This window comes from Gallus gallus, chromosome 27 (genome assembly GCF_016699485.2).
Source record: "Gallus gallus isolate bGalGal1 chromosome 27, bGalGal1.mat.broiler.GRCg7b, whole genome shotgun sequence".
Classification (NCBI taxonomy): Eukaryota; Metazoa; Chordata; class Aves; order Galliformes; family Phasianidae; genus Gallus; species Gallus gallus.
Window position 1 is genome coordinate 2,402,943 of NC_052558.1, and position 16,492 is coordinate 2,419,434.

Sequence of the window (16,492 nt, forward strand, 5' to 3'; positions counted from 1 at the left end):
ATTCCCTGCTGACAGCCTCCTGCTGGGGGGATGGAGGTGGTTCTCTTGTGTATTGTTTAGTCTTAATTGTTCAGCAGGTGATGAAGATACCTGCACTGTCCTTACATTATGGTTCCTACCATACCAGATTCTAGTTGGGAATTATGACTTCTAATTTTTCTGCTCTAGAGATAGCCTTGCAATAAAATCCTTCATGCAGTAGAAGGAATGTAAGACTAAGCAATAATTGGCCAAGTACTCATAGATGATGTCCTTCAAATTGTCCCAGAAGCTTAGCAGCCATTCTTAGCTGGATGGAATTGATGGGACAAGGCTGATCCAGTTCTTCTCATCTAATGCATGTAGTAACTACAGATCAGGTGTCAGAAGGTCGTGTTTAATTGCTGCTCCATCTCTTAAGATTGTGATGTTGCAGAATCCACCCTGCTGGTGGAATGAAATTTCATATTCATATTCATACTCATTTACTGAATAACATAAAATTGTGTGTAGTGTGTTCCTATGAAATGTTTCACCGTTTCTTTTTAATGGGACATGGGGGTCTGGGGGTCTGAGTTTGGAGTTCTGCCACTCCGATCCTGGAAGAGTCCCTTTTATGTCTGCGTCTTCATCTGCAAAATATGCATTTCCAGCTCTCTACAGTGGGAACTGACCTTTGAAAACCTCACCGTTATCTTCAAATAGCACAGCCAAAAAGGAGAATTGTTACTTCTACTCTTTTTCAGCTCCAAGCGCTCCAATAAACTGGCGACGAGGAAAACTGCTGGGCCAGGGTGCCTTTGGTCGTGTGTATTTGTGCTATGATGTGGACACAGGCAGAGAGCTTGCAGCTAAGCAGGTTCAGTTTGACCCAGAGAGTCCTGAAACGAGCAAGGTAATTCTCTTTGCAGCTGCTAAACTTCACTATGCAGACTTTGTAACGTGCCTGTATCTGTCTGTCCTCGAAAGCTGGCATCACTGTTTAGTTTGTGCTAGTGTTTCAAGTCATGTGGAGAGGAATAGGAGTCATTTAAAAATTACTTTTCTGTATTATTAACTTCAGCTTGAAACTAAAATCCATTTTCTGGCTTCACTTTTGGCTCTCTGTTCTCAGCTTTTTGGTTTGATGCCAGGTTACTTGAGGAATACTAGACTGCCCTGTGTTCCTGGTTAGACATGGATGTGAGTGAAAGTTAAAAAAGAGAAAAAGCCTGCTTTTTCTAGATTTAATGATAATAATTTATTAAAAAGGTGCATGTGCTTAGAAAACCCATTTCCCGGGCTTGTATGGTAGGCCCTGTATCAATTGTAAAAGGTGCCTGTTTCCACTACTGAGTTCTCCTTATCCTCAAAATAAACTGAACTGTGGCGTGTAAACTAACAGGAACATAATATGACAACGCAGTAGAAATAGTGGAGATGGGAAAGGGCACCTTGAAATTATACACTAGCAAACAACTTTTGCACAGTGAATACAAATGAGTTGGCTGTTAGGTTCTTCTGTAGCATCTGAACAACATACCGGTTTCCCCATGTTAAACAAATCCACTTTGAGTCGAAATAACTAATCCATGAAGATGTAATTATTCTGGTTTTGTGTGGAATATTGGTGCCAAGAGATGGCCTAACTTGGTGTGTTGTAACTTATACATGTCTCTGCTGTAAATCTGTCAGTGAATCTGAGCCAAGGAAGAACAGGCTGGAATGAATCTATTTTGAAGGCACTGAAACTCCAAACTTCAAGCTATCAGTTGGCCCCATTAAGCTACTTGCAGCCAGGTCCTTGCTCTTGAAGAGCTGTGTCCTCTCCTGAAGTGAGAGAAGCGATTCTGGCAGCTTTCAGTGACCCAGGAGTGGAGAGAGTTAAGTGGGACTGATTTGGGGAAAACCATCATTCCTTTTTCCATAAATCCTCCTGCTCCAGCACCTTTGATGTACAGCCTGCTCGTTCCCTGGATTCAGCAAGAACCTGATACTTTTCCTGGGCAGCAAACATCTCTGATTCAGTCTGAAATTGTTGGATAGCCTTTTTGCCTTTGCACTGTAATACCCTGTTGTCTGTGGCAAGAATAAAGCAGAGAATTAGTTTCATGTGCATGCCTGCAGATTCTTTGAAGTAAATAAGAGAGGAAGCAGTTTCTAAGATGGATCCAAATAAAATCATCAGCATGAATCAGTGCAGGACTAAGTGAGAAAAGAAGTTTGGAGTTCTTAGCACCCATAATCTAGGTATCTCATGGGTTCATGTTCATACAGAAAGATTCCTGTCCTTTCTGTAGTGGTCTACTCAGACCTTTTTCGTAACTGAAATTAGAGCTCACTACCATCAGCTTAGTGCTGAGGACTGAGGTTATTTCTGTATTGTCCCTGAAGAATGCTTTCTGTCACCTTGCCTAAAGCCATTCAGTAAACAGCTGACATTCAAGACAACAAAGTGTTTTTCTGGTAGTAAATTCAAATGTGATACTGCCTCTGTTCTATTTCTGCACCACTACTATCAGCTTATTTTACAGTAAAGGTTAACATGAAGCATTGCTATTGTTTGCCTTTCCCATAAGCTAGGTGAGCCAATGTCATGGAATAGGCTGCATCACTGTAGTAGTGGTCTCATCCTGCCAGTGGCATGGATGGATTTCTTAGGATGAAATATTTCCTGAGGCTGGAACCTTATTTTCTCCTCCAACATCTGTAGGAAGTGAGTGCCCTGGAGTGTGAAATTCAGCTGCTGAAGAACCTCCAGCACGAACGTATTGTTCAGTATTATGGATGCCTGCGGGATCGAGCAGAAAAGACCTTGACCATCTTCATGGAGTACATGCCAGGGGTAAGAGCTGACACAAAGGGAGATGAGTGGCTTTGTTGGTCAGGACTCAGCTTTTGCTTAAACTGTGTGGTCTAATGTGTCTTGTACTTGAAATACATTCTCTTTGTTAATCACTAAAGCCAACTCTATCCCTTCAGTGTAAATTTGTTCTGCCAAAGTACTTGAAAGAACTTGGGCCAACTTGTAAATTAGGCTAACTGAATTAGCAGAATCATGCACTGCAGCAAACTACTGTAAAACTGACCCTGCAAAAGGGAAACCTTCGACCTGGATCTGTCTGCTGAACTAGTTTATTGCTTGTGTCCGCAGAAGTTTGTACCAACACAGCTAAAGGATGCAGAAAGAACACAAACTCCTCAAGATATTTTTGCTCTAATGTCCTTGCTTTTCTCAAAAGGGGCTTCACAGAGCAAGATGTTCTGAGAGCCTCACAAAGAAAGGGCTTTAGAAGAGGCCAGAATTCATTCATGTGCTGTTCGGGTATATAACATGGTCTCAGCTCTGGGAATTGAATGGAGACTGCGAGATTTGTGGTATGTCATTTCCTTACCAGTCTGTTCTGTTTGGTTTTGGTGCAGGGGTCAGTGAAGGACCAGCTGAAGGCATATGGTGCTCTCACAGAAAATGTGACCCGGAAATACACTCGCCAGATTCTCGAGGGAGTCTCATACCTTCACAGCAACATGATTGTGCACAGGGACATAAAGGGTGAGATCAGCCAGTGATTTATGGATACACCACATGCTAAAGGAACCCAGAAAAAGAAGCCAAATGTTAAGGATTCATTATCCTGGTTGGGGCTTCTGTATATTGCTTTGCTCAGTATCCATTTGTCTTGTATCCTGACCAGGCCCCAGGGAAGGGGGTATTGTGGGCTGGGTGAGGGAAGTTGGGTTGTTTCCTGTACAGAGCCTGAGAGTGTGGCAGTTGGTGTTTATAGTACAGAAGACTGCAAGCCTCTAATTCATTCTTGGGACTGCTCAGCTGTAACTCCTCGTCTTTTTCTGACACCTCAGCAAAATGAGGTTAAGTTGCCTCCTAACTTTCACTGCCCTCGTAACACATTTGTTTCCTTGTGGATTCCCTTCTAATTTCCTTTCTGACCAAAGTACTGTTTCTCAGCTGGTAAGCATACCAATTGCTGCAAGAACCCAATACCTTCTCTTGTCAGTCTTGCTTACCTCAGGCTCTTGTGACTTGTCCTTCCTGCTCTGTGTAAGAGACCTCTGTAACCTTCCATGTAGAGCCTGTGTGATTAGACTTTAGTCTCCCTCTTCCCAGTATAACCCCATGGAGCCAGGCAGTCTCCTTAAGAGTTAATGTCAACAGATGTGGCAGGCACCACACAATTTTTTTTCTGTGCTCTGGAGGGACAGGAGCATTGCTTGCTGCAAGAAAAATATCTTGTTGTTCCTGCCTATAAATCTTCATTGCCTCCCCTCTAGGGCTGGCAAAGGGAAATGAGCTGCTGATTCATGAATAACACCTTGTGTACTGCTTGCATGGTGTTCTGTACCAAATGATTTCCTACCAATGGATTATTCACTAGTCTGTACCTATCTTCTGAAGCAAACTGTTAATTTGTCTCCAGGGTGCTGGATGGAAAGTGTTGTTATTCTGAATTCAGCTCTCCCATTGGGAAAGTGAAGTGGTAAAGCCATCTCAGAACACAAATTTTACTGGAGGGCAGAAGGAGTTCACATAGGCATTTACCAGATAATGGCAAAAAAAAGAGTTCTTGATCCTATTGCAGCTTTGAAGGAAGGTTTGTTGTGTGTATGTGTCTAAGCCTTAGCTTGTGTCCACACATAAGGTGTTCTCTTAGTTGGCTTTTTTTTCCCTCTGTGTTTCATGTTCAGGACCTCTGACCAAGTAAAGTGGAGACTGACTTGTTTATTGTAGGAGTTCAAAGTGGTTTAATTAGATACATCTGTTAACCATTGCTTTCTGGTCAGCTGGGTATATTCACCGAAGCAGTATCCAAATAAAATCCTTTTCTACACAACTATGTACTATCTAAGCCGTTGGCCTAGGGGCCCTGTATAGTTTGTCTGAACTGTTTACAGGCAGTGTAACAATGACAGTGCTGACTCAGCTCTCGTTTCCCCTCCCCCTTCGCTTCCTTATGTTTTTCCCCTGAAGTTTTTCCCATTTGCAGCCATTAACAGCTGGCTTGTCTACAGCCTGAAATAAAGAAATGATGTTTAGCAGGTCACCTGGGGCTTAACAGGGAGAAAGCCATAGCATGAGCCTGGGTATTTCTGGGTTAGATATCAACTCTGTAGGCTGCAGATCCAACAGCTGGATTGCATGAAAACAGCTGTCTCTATTCTTTTTCTTTTTTCCTTCTTGTCCAGGAGCCAATATTCTCCGTGACTCTGCTGGGAATGTGAAGCTTGGGGACTTTGGGGCCAGCAAACGGCTGCAGACAATCTGTATGTCTGGAACAGGCATCCGCTCTGTCACTGGCACACCATATTGGATGAGCCCAGAGGTGATCAGCGGAGAGGGCTATGGAAGAAAAGCAGACGTATGGTGAGGGTTTAACTTTCTGCCTGTGGATCAATTTACAACTTTTCTGGACACTTGCATTCTGTTAACCGTATATCCAAACTCAGATTTTGTCTGGATCAAAAGTGAGAGCAGTTTAAGGTGAATTGAAGTAGTTGGTTTGAACTTAAGGCTAGACCCACTGCAGGCTGTGCTTTGCAATGTCAATACACAACTACTCATTTAGTGTTTAGGTAAAAGTTTCCATTCATGCCTACCTCAAGCTGATAGCTAGTTCTCTGACTTTCTGGCATGAGGTTTCCACCCTTCTTATGTCCCTGATGTTGATAAGAGACTGAAGATTGTTTGGGGAGAGTCCATGAATGAGAGGTATGCTTATAACACTGGAAATGAAAGGAACAGAATTTGAGTATGTTGACAAAGCCTTGAAGGAAAGATGCCCAAACCTGGAATAACACACAAGATACAGGCCAGATCAGAGGTGATATAAAGTATGTGTGAATGGAAACTGTAGCCCTGCTATTATTGGCATAGCCAAGAAATATCCTCTATTGAAAGGAAAAAGCAAAATGGTCCTGTGTCAAAATGTTAGTTTTGGAGGCCTCGGGAAGGTAAGATTATAAAACCAAGCTAAACGACAGCAGCATAAAGTATGTTTGTGTCTCCACAGTAAAGCAAGGCCTATACTGTTTCCCCATACAAGCAGTGAATGGAAGCATAGCTGAAAGTTAACTTGCATGCAAAGAGTTAAGTTCTTCAGAGTCTCCCAGTTGGGATTCTTTGGGAGAGAATGGAGCACGTGCCCTTCCCCCTGGATTGATGGAGTTGTGGATTTCCTTTTGGTGCTGACAGTCCGTTCCCATCAAAGAGATGCTGCCGTTGGATGGGTTCCAGTTCCTACAATCCCAATCATTATTTAGGGGGGTCAGAATTTTCCAGTGCAGCCTTAGTCCCAGGGTGGAAGTGGATGGCCAAGAGGCTCAGAGACGTAACAAATCTAGCCACCTGGCTTTCCGCCACTGCTGCAGGCCCCTCTCCAATTTTCTTTTTCCTAAACAGCAGAATATGTGAGCTATTTGTTATTGCTGGAGTGACTTGACATGAAAAACATTCCTGCTGTTTGCTGAATATCTTAAAGAAACCGGATCTGCTTAAACGGTATAAATCAGTCTAAACAATAATATATCCCTGCCTGCTCTTGTGCAAACCCCCAGCACTTCAGCACACATGGTTTGCATTTTCTGTACTCTCTTCTAGTAAGTCTTAAATGGCTGGAAATCAGTGTAAAAATTTCACGTTGGATTTTAAATGTTGTTAAGAAGTCATTTCTTGCATATTCATTGGATTTAATTCCTTTCCTCTCTTGTCTTGGCAAGCGATGCAAGTCTGCCTCTGAAAATGTCTTTTCTTTGCATTTCACTTCAAAAGAGGGTTTAGTTTAAAGGCAGAAGCAGCAATTCTGCTTTTTTAACGGAGCAATGTGATCAGAACACGAAAGTGGACGTTCAGAGTTCACTATCTGCCTTTGCTTAATCTGTGGCCTTGAGGAGGCAATTAATCCTTTTGGAGCAAAATACAGTCCCTGCTGTAGTACAGGAGCCCATCTTTCTTGTGAAAGCATTGGTGTCACGCTTGCTGCAGGAAGGTGGCCCACTCCATCCTCTCAATCATGTTTTTGCCTTGAATTACCCTGCAGAGCCCCACTAACTTCACTAGGAGTTTTGCCTTCACGTGGTGATGCATCTGCTCTGCTGACGTTTTTAACTTGCTGCCTTCTTGGTTTGGAGCAGTTAAAATCTTAATTAATTTTTGCCTGTCCAGGATGCTTGATTTCTTGTGGAGATGAGAGCTTTCTCAGCTGGGTATTCTGAGACAATGCAACGGAAAGGGATTTTGTTGAAATGGCTCTGTGGGTCAACCAGCTCTGATTCACTGGACTTGAGTTCAAAAGTACATTTTCTACCTTGCAACCCAGCAGGTAGTTTTGAGTCAGCGGCATGAGCAGCTCCTGAAATACCACTGAGATCCAGCAGCACCTTTAGGAGCCTCTTGTGTGCACCCTTACTGTTAGTACAACTGTTACTGAGAGTAGAATTTGAGCAGAGGAGAGCTGGGCAGATGGCATTTCACAGTTCTCTCAGCGCAGTGAGAACCACAGTGGAAACCAGCCTCCCTGTCTCAGCACTTTACCGGTAGCCTGACAGTAGTAAAAGCAGCAGCGTTGGCAGATCTGGCTCAGAATCCATGCACACATAGCATTCGCTGAGCACAAAGCCATTTTATGGCTGTTTTCAGAGCAGAGCTGTACCTTGATGTTGGCTGCTTGGAAGTCGTCTCTGAACACTGTGCATTACTATATGAGTCGGTTCTCACTTCTTTTTTTTCCCATCTGCTTTTCCAGGAGCCTCGGTTGTACTGTTGTGGAAATGCTGACAGAGAAACCACCCTGGGCAGAGTACGAAGCCATGGCAGCCATTTTCAAAATTGCCACCCAGCCAACCAACCCCCAGCTCCCTTCCCACATATCAGAACATTGCCGGGACTTCCTAAAGCAAATCTTTGTGGAAGCCAGGCACAGACCCTCTGCTGAAGAGCTGCTCAGACATCAGTTTGCACAGCTCCAGTACTGAATTACCTCCCTTGCTAGCAGCTCCTGCTGGGCTCTCAGTGCTCCGTCTGGTCTAGTTGCAACTGCCCATTGTGGTGCTGCATCTTCAAAATGCCAACTCAGCTGTCCTAGTCCTTTGGGGAAGTTATACCAAGGAACCTAGGGTCTGCCCTTGTGCCTGATACCTTTGTTTGCTGGACTAATGTTTATTCTACCGACAGCTGTCCAAACAGAGCTGCGTTTTGCCCTAGTTTACCTTGATGTGAAATTGTAGCCGGCTGCGTGTTTTCTGCAGGCCCAAGAGTGGGAATGTAAGAAGTGTCTCACTGGTTGAACCTAGAAGAAATCTGAACCGGTGTGGGAACTGGAAGAGCTACACTCTCCATAACAGAAACGTGCTACAGCTTTCCAGATCAGCTTTCTACGAGTGGTTACTCGTGTGGGTCACTGTTTTCCAGAGTCCTAGGGCTTTAGGGACATCTGTAGTACATGAATCCAGCAAAAAGCCATGTGTCATTGAGCATGCGCTCGCTATATTATATATTTTTCTTCTTAAGTATTCAGCATCTGAAGGTGTTCAGAAAATATTGATTCAAAAGTATGTGAATAGTGTTATTTTATAATGAAACCATGGATTTTTGGGGTGGGGGTGAGGGAGGTCTTTCTAGCTAAATGTCAGGATAATCAGAAACGTTTCAGCAGAATGCAATCACTCTGGAGCCTGAGATAAGGGCTCTCCCACTGACGTTAGAAAATCCAGAGCTTGATATCCAAGGCTTGATCTGTCCTAGCATTAAAGCAGTGTTGGTTAGTTTGTGCTCCTGGTTCATCTCTCTGAGGCTGCTGGGTCTGAAGAAAGCCCTGTAGGAAGGAGGTTGCACAGAACAGCTTTTTGTTGCACCTATCATTTTGGCTGGTAACTTTTCTACTATCCCTTAAACCAAAGATAGTTTACCTGGTGCCTGGGAATTTATTTCAGGAAAAGCTTAGGTGTCCCTTTGATGGCCTGGCCTGGTGGAAAATTAAGAAAATGGATTGCCTTTTTTTCACGTGGAGAATTTGCTGGACACCAATTTTACCTGTGCACATTAAGTTAGAGTCAAGCTCATCCCCTCATGGTGTACATTGTGTTCTATATGCATGCAAGTGTTCATTTTAAGGTCCCCATAAAATGTTTGACCCTATTTAAATAAGCTTTTGTACAAATTAAGTCAGTGGAACAAAGAGAACACTTGTAATGCTAGCAGATGTCTAAAACTATCTGACCAAGAGGAGAGTTACAGAGATCCCCATACAGGTATATACATACAGCTACATCCAAGCCATTCTGCATTTGATGTGTAGCACATCTCTGATGACAGAGCTCCTGATGGCTTATTGCCCTCAAACCCTGCACTGGGACACCAGTGGTCCTTATTTCACACAGGAGAGCAGCAGCTTTTAAGTGCTGGGGATTCGTGAGTTCATTAAAAGTGTTCTGCATGAAATGAAACTAAGAGAAGCGAGCAAATTACTAGCTAAAGTACTGCTTCATTGAGCAACACTAAAGGTGTTCTACTCTTGCATTGGAAACCATTTTCCAAAGGGCCCACGTGCTCTTCTCTTCCCCCACAAAACCTTGGAAGTTGCTTCGTGATGCAGTAAAATTAACAGGAATTCACATTAAGCTCATGACGGGATAAAGTAAGTTTTAATGTGAGCTTGGGCTCCTTGAACACAGCATGAATAATAGAATATTGAATTAGAAGAGGGGGAAAAAAGAAAGAAAGAAGAAAAAAAAAAAAGGCCTGAAAGGATTTAACAATCTGAAGTGTTTTTTCTGTGCCAGGCTCAGCAATATGTAATGGGTGGAAGCAAGCTAGTGTTGGTTTCACTTTTGGACTCTCGTGCACTGCTACAAGGATGCACTGTTTCAGTTGCAGGCACTTAGGGGGATTTTATTCTTATGAAAGCCCTTGTTCCATAATTTATTTAGTGAGAGCACTTCTATTGATCTCCTTAGAGCCTGGAACTTGACTCGAAATTGTCCACACACGTGGCCTCACTTTCAGCCTGCACTTCAGTATCGCTTGCACCAGAGGGAAGTGAGGGCACGATGCTGCTCTTCTGTCCTGGGGAGCATTTGACACCACTTCACTGCAGTGTAAGTGGCTGCAGAGGGATGTTAAGTCCTTCCTGCAGCCTTGACAGAAGCAGGGTGGTCAGCAGTCCGGTGGGGCCCAGCAGCACTCCTCAAGCCTTGCAACTACAAATATACCAAAGATTGGAATCTTTAATTATCCCACTTGAACCTGCAGATGTACAGGAGCAATGTCGATCCTTTCCGCATAGGTTCCTCCCTTCCCTTGGCTTGTCCTCACCAAACGGAGACCCCCTTCCATGGTCTTTCCTTGCTGTCCCACACGTTGTGTTTTGGGAGAATAGGGCATGAGGAAATGGTGTAACTTTTAATATTTCAGAGCAACGAAATCCTCAGGATCTGTTGTGGCTTTTACCTCATACGCGTCATGGAAGGCTGTTCCAGAGCAAAGCAAAGAGCATCGCGGGCTGATGGGCTCAGTCCTTCCCCTGCCAGACCTTCTGGTCCTTCCCACCACCTATGCTGAAATGTGCCTACTCTGTGTATACTCTTGTATTCCAGTCTGTATTAATGAAAGTACATAGCAATTGTACAGCGACAGAGAACATGGGGTGCCAGCTTGGACTTCTTGTATTCCGGTCCCTGACCCAATGCCACCCGTTCGGCACAGGAACAAGCCAAAGCATTACTTGTATGTTTGGAGATGCACTTTTATGAATGTAGTTTATATCGCTCTTTTTTAGCTCTTTTTACATCATGTAAACGGTGATGCCTCATACTTTTTTTTTTTTTTTAATTTATATCGTAAAAGATCATATTTGGTGATTTTTATATATATCGACTCGACTGTTACGGGGTGGGGGGGGGAGGATGGGAAATAAATCTGACGCCTTTATGAATTTAAAAAGGAAAAAAAAGCAGCTGGTTTTGCAGAGAATTTGCTGATGGTTTATAACGAGTAGAGCCAAGCCAAAATGCCTTCTTTGTTTCCTCACGGCCATCTTGATTATGGAAAGGGGGAGATCTGGGTTCCTAAGTCCGCTGCTACAGCGAATAAGCTTGGGGCTGGCATCTGTCCTGCAGTCCCTTTATACAGCCCTGACAGCCAAAAAAATGCAAGCAGACATAAATGTAATGATCCCCCTGACCTGAATTACATCTGGCCTCCTGATCCTGGCACAATTAGTTAAAAATAGGAATAAGCTTGCTCAGAGGAGGGTGGCCAGGCTAACAATAAGCTGTTGTGTCCATTCCAAATGTCATTTTGTGTTTTCAGCTGTTCCTTCCCGGGAGGGAGATAGAGCGAGTATTTAGTATTGGGGCTCTTGATGGAAGGTGCTGCAGAAGTGGGGAATATTCTTTTTTTTACAAAATATGTCTTACAGGAGTGCTGTTATCCTGAAACAGTTCAGACTTTGAGCAGGAAAATGTCAGAGGTTGCCATCAGAGAGGAGCCATGGGAACAGAGGACTTGGCAAACTGTGAGCTGGTCAGGAAGCAAACTGTTGGCATTTTGGTCTTGGCGTGACGATTCTGTGCATTCCAGGTTACTGGCTTCTTCTCCAGTAAAATCTAATATCTGTCTATTCTAATTGCTGCACATTGCAGCAATTTGGATTTTTTTTTCACATTTTTGGAGTTGTACTCCGCAGGACTTGAAGGTACTCCAAGGAGTTCCCTTTGCCATTAATGACCAAAACAAATTGACCCAGAGGGAAGTTGGTACCCACTCAGGTGACACAGGTTATTTTCAGGTGCCAAGAGCAACGATAATCTGTGAAAGCTGGGCAGGTGTGTATCCTTATCCCTGCTGTACACACCTTCCCTGGTGGGCAAAGCTCAGCTATTTAAAGCTCTACAGGGAAGGGGCTGATTCAGACCCCCATGATTGGTGCTTAGGTTAATACTGCTGGGTGGAAAGATTTTATGTATTTGAATATCTGCAGTGCTGTGGCCTGTACCTGCCCGTGGAGCTGGGAGCATGCAGTTAATGTTCTGTGGGTTAATGGTATTTGGGCTTCAGGTCTTTCAACCCCAGCCTTGTTCAGGAGCAAATTGACCAGCAGCTCTGAATTCCCCAGTTAGGAAAGGCCTAGGAGGTGGTTTAGAAATGTGGAAAAGGACACTGTTGCCCATCAGTGCCTGCCTGACATGAATTGAGCAGAGCAGGGAGAAGTTGCTGTAACCTGGATTGTGCAGAAGACCTTGAACCAGTAGTCTATATATTCCGACCGGGGGCTTGCAGTGCAAAGCCAGGCCAATGTATCGTTTTATTTACAATAAAATTATCATTTATATGAAAGCCTTTTTGGTGGCTGTTTGCAGTGCGGCGTCTGTTACTTCCTATGTAAGTGATGCTTCTGGATAGGTAGAAGGGACAGCTAGTTTTCCTCTTAAGCAAGGACCTTAACTGAAGGATGAATATTTTTGCTTTCAGGGATTTATTTTTTGGGACAGGTGGAGAAGTGTCCTATTTGTGAAGCATTGCTTCTTGGATCAGGTAAGCACATCCTCTACAACGCTGCCTCTGGGGAAGGTCACATTCATCCATTCTTGCTCTTCCAAGAGGTAGAATGGCTCTGTCTAGATTTTTTTTTTCACTGCTGCTGTTGTTAGAGCATAAAAATAGCAGTGTCTTCATTTCACCTTGCAGGAGGGGAGCTGGGCTGCTTCACTGGCTCTGCACGTGGAGAGTCTGCGGATAGAGAGAAGAAGCTGAGCTTTGGATTGTGCTGTGTGAGGGAGTTCTTTAGTCCAGGCATGGGTCTATAAATGGTCCTAATTCACCAGTGCCTACAGAGGTGGATTGTCATCAGGCACACAAAAGGGCCTGGGCAGCAAGACCACGAGAAGATGGTTTGTATGATGGTGTCTGCCCTGGCTGGGGTGCTTTGCTTCAGCTGGGAACTCGTGGATTCATTCCCCAGGGAGGCTGCAGCTCTGACTTGTGAAGCTCAGCCTACTTGAAGGCATTTAATCAAAATATCTGGAAACTTATCCTGAATTGTTTCTCCTTTGGCTGTGTTGTTAGGTCATTTTATAAAGCAAAGGCATGGAGAAGTGAGGCCTCTGGACTTCAGGCAAATGGGAGATACCACGAGCTCTGCTGCCAGAATTAACGCCATCCCACGTAAGGGAAGTCTTGCATGGAGTGTGCTCAGGATTTGGGCAGGGTAAGCTTAGCTGTCCTAAAGCAGAGTAAAGGAATGGGTGCCCATATTTCCAAATATTTTCAGGCTTTATTTTTTTTTTTTTTCCAGCATACTATCTTAGGAAAGGACAGAAATAGTGTTCCTTTAAAGTCGGTCTACAGTGCTTCCTCACATACTCATTTTTTTCCTGGTACTGTTCTGTGTTTATGAGCCATTGTCACTTGGATTGAATGCCACTGTGGTCCCTGGAGATGTTGGGCCAGAGCCACAACTTTCCCTGCAGTCTCCTTTTCCCAGGTCAGAGTATAGTTAGTTGCTATGTCTATTAAATGCAGAAATATTTGTTAATGTAATATGTGAACAACTAAGAATAAATGGGTTAATAGGCTGATGCAATAGGAACCCCTGCACGTGAAACAAGTACATGCGTGGCACTTGTGTGCTCTTCCAAAACTGATGAGAACCAGACAACTGAAGCTGCGTCAGAGCAGAAATGTCCTGTGGAACCAGACACAGCCTCTCCTTGTGTTAGAACCTGAAATTCCCACTCGTGACACAGGACAGGCTTAGAAGCTCACAGGCTTTGAAAACTTGCTGCGTTTACTGTAGGACACCTTTCCCAGAGCTGAGGCTTTCCCTCTCCTAACTGCCCTGTATGATCAGTGGAAACATTTGCTTTAAGAATGAACATGAGATTTATGTGTTAGGGCTGCAGGATGGCCTGTTCACTCCTGGGCTGCCCTCTCAGCAGCAGCAAGCTCCACAGAAATGCTGTGTTCCATGAGTGCAGTGTGTGGTCCTGCCTTGCGTCTTCCCCACGCTGCTTCTTGGGTGGTTTGGAGCAGGGGGTGGGAGAGGAAAGTGCAAACTTGGGTTGGAGGTGGGAATGATCTGCTGCAAGGACTGACCAATGCACAAAAGGAATGAACCTAAAAACCTCAAATCCTTTTTTTTTTTTTTTTCTCCCTGTAAATGGTGTTATATTTGTAATGTGGCTCAAGGGAAGGTGACTTAAGGTAAGTTTTCTCTTTAAATCCAATGCTGTACAGTTCTGAAGCAAAAGTAATTTCGAATCTTCAAAGAGGTTGGTTATATTAGACAGCTGTGGCTATTTCTGTTAGCATAGTAAAGTCTTAACTAGGAACAATGTCTTCTGGATTTAATACCGTGTGGGTGTATTGCACTATATCCAGGAAATGCTGGCACAGTTCGCTGCCCTGTCCCCCGTTCTGCTGGTGTGGAGCTCTGCCTAGTGCTCGTTTTGTGTCGTCAGTGCAAGACCACAGCTCTGCAGTGGAGGAGAGGAAATGCAGGTGGCACTGTGGCATTGTGCTACGTCTAAGCACAACTTTTGAGCTCCGTGCAGCCTCCCCCCATAGTTCTGCATGCAGCAGCCATCTCCCCAGCTCTTCCTCCCCATCCCAAAGGCTGCGGGCTGCCCTCTGAACCCAGCAGTGCAGACAGTTTCCGCCCCAGATAGCTCCAAAACATCTGTCCCAACTGCGGGTGCCGCTGTGCGGTGCTGCCGAGCTGCACCAGAGGGAGCACAGAATGCTTCTCCAGGCTGGTGGCTGGCTCTGGCTGCTCGGAAACTCCCAATAAAAGCTGGGATGGTGTTTGGCAGCTGTGTGTGCTGGGAACCACCAGTGGTTCTCTTCTCCATGAGTACTTACGCTGTTAAATCTTACTCCAGCCAGCTGTAGGATCTGAGCATCCCGAATTGCAGGAGCTTGTGCATCCAGCACCAGCAGACTGCTGCTGGCAGCCAGAAGGATGAAGGATTCAAAAGGTTCCTAGTCCCACGGAATGAGACTTCCATCCTAAAATCAGCTGGGTCTTAGAGCAGTATCAGGGGCAAGGAGTGTTTTTGGCCCTTTCTTAATCTTTGTCTTACAAAAACCTCAGAGCTGGAGAAGTTTTAAGGTGGGGGTTCTGTTCTGCTGCTGCTTTTGGTACTCACTGGGAAAGTGTGCATTGTCACTTGTGCAGAACACCATCATTCAGACATATCAGGCAGATCAGATGAGCTCAGAGCATTGCTTAAGACATCTTCCCATGCACGCTACCACTAGGGTTTCCCTGTGCACAGAGCCTGGTATGTTAATCTGGGAAGCAGTTTCCCATTAGCAGCTTTGTGTGCAGCAGCCACTCAGGGAGACGCAGCAGTGATGGAAGTGTCTCTCCCTATGTGTGAATTTGATGCTCATCAGGTTCACTTATGTGTCCCCCCCAACCCCCCCCACAAACTGTGGTGTCTGGGTCAGCTTGCTGCAGCCCATTCTGGTAATGCATGGCCTCACATGCTGCTTTCTGTTCTCAACATGAGAAAAAGGGGACTGCAGAAAGCAGCAGTAGAGAAGGTAGAGATAGGCTCTGACACCTTGTGCCTCCCGGTATTTCGTGTTCCTTCCATTCCTGCTGCATCAACAAGAGTTTGCTGCGCCCATATGAGAAGGGGGTGTATGAAAGTGCAGTAGTAGAGAACAGGGGTTGCTTTTGTCGTCAGGCAAAATCCCAACTTTCCGTTTTCAGAATGGAAAATTATCTGGGCTGGTTTAAAATTCCTTGCCTACCATTTCCCTGCTGTGCAGAACAGAGCAGCAGCCTGCAGTGTGAGAACGGGGAAGTGAAGCCAGCAAGAAACAGGAAGCAAAACCGAGGAGCCTGCTTTCATTTTCTAAGCTGTGGAAGGGGCCGGAACCTGATGGGGGTCACGGGGCCCCTCTGCAGAGCAGCAGGCACTCATTGCCATCGTTGGTGCTGTGATGAATCTTGCAGGGCTGGGCAGGAAAGCGGCTTTTGTTGTGGTGTAAGGAGGCAGCACAGCTGTGTGATGGGCAGGCAGAGCACTTTGTGAGGCTGGCACTCACAGGTCTGCATGTGCATCCTTGCTGTGCACTGGATATCCCCACATGTGTTCTTAAGAAACCTCATAACGAACAATGGGACACATGATGTCCAACAGGAGGGACACCAAGCCCCAGGGATCACCCATCCCTCTGGGATCATACTCCAGCAGACAGCCTGTGCCCATCTCTTGTAAGGGGAAGAGAGGAAGGTTATGAGAAGCAGTCACCGTGGATTCACCAAGGGGAAATCGTGCCTGACCAACCTGGTTGCCTTCTGTGATGCCACGACCCGCTGGGCAGATGAGGGTTACAGATCATGCGTGTGGAAGGAGGAGGCAAATAATCACCAAAAACAGACCCAGCTGGGTTTCACTGCATTAGGTCTCCTTAGGCTCATTAATTAGCATGGACCCTCCCATCCAAACATCACAGCTCAGTAGCTGGGGCTGATGGAAGCCAGCCCAGCTCGGAACTGGCCATGCCTGCCTG

The 16,492-nt window shown here is 45.1% G+C and overlaps 1 protein-coding gene across 3 annotated transcripts in view; it reads left to right on the plus strand.

Moving 5' to 3' along the window:
- MAP3K3 (mitogen-activated protein kinase kinase kinase 3) overlaps positions 1-12,788 on the plus strand; it is a 39,350-nt gene extending 26,562 nt beyond the window's left edge. For 2 of the 3 annotated variants that reach the window (XM_040653250.2, XM_040653251.2), the window contains 5 exons: positions 726-874; positions 2,672-2,803; positions 3,382-3,511; positions 5,161-5,338; positions 7,716-12,304. In XM_040653250.2, coding sequence (XP_040509184.1) covers positions 726-874; positions 2,672-2,803; positions 3,382-3,511; positions 5,161-5,338; positions 7,716-7,944 — 818 coding nt within the window. In that variant the 3' untranslated portion in view covers positions 7,945-12,304. Of the gene's footprint in view, positions 1-725; positions 875-2,671; positions 2,804-3,381; positions 3,512-5,160; positions 5,339-7,715; positions 12,305-12,439; positions 12,503-12,655 lie in introns of those variants that run through there. The other variant, XM_040653252.2, reaches the window with a different exon arrangement.
- Positions 12,789-16,492: the final 3,704 nt, after the last annotated feature.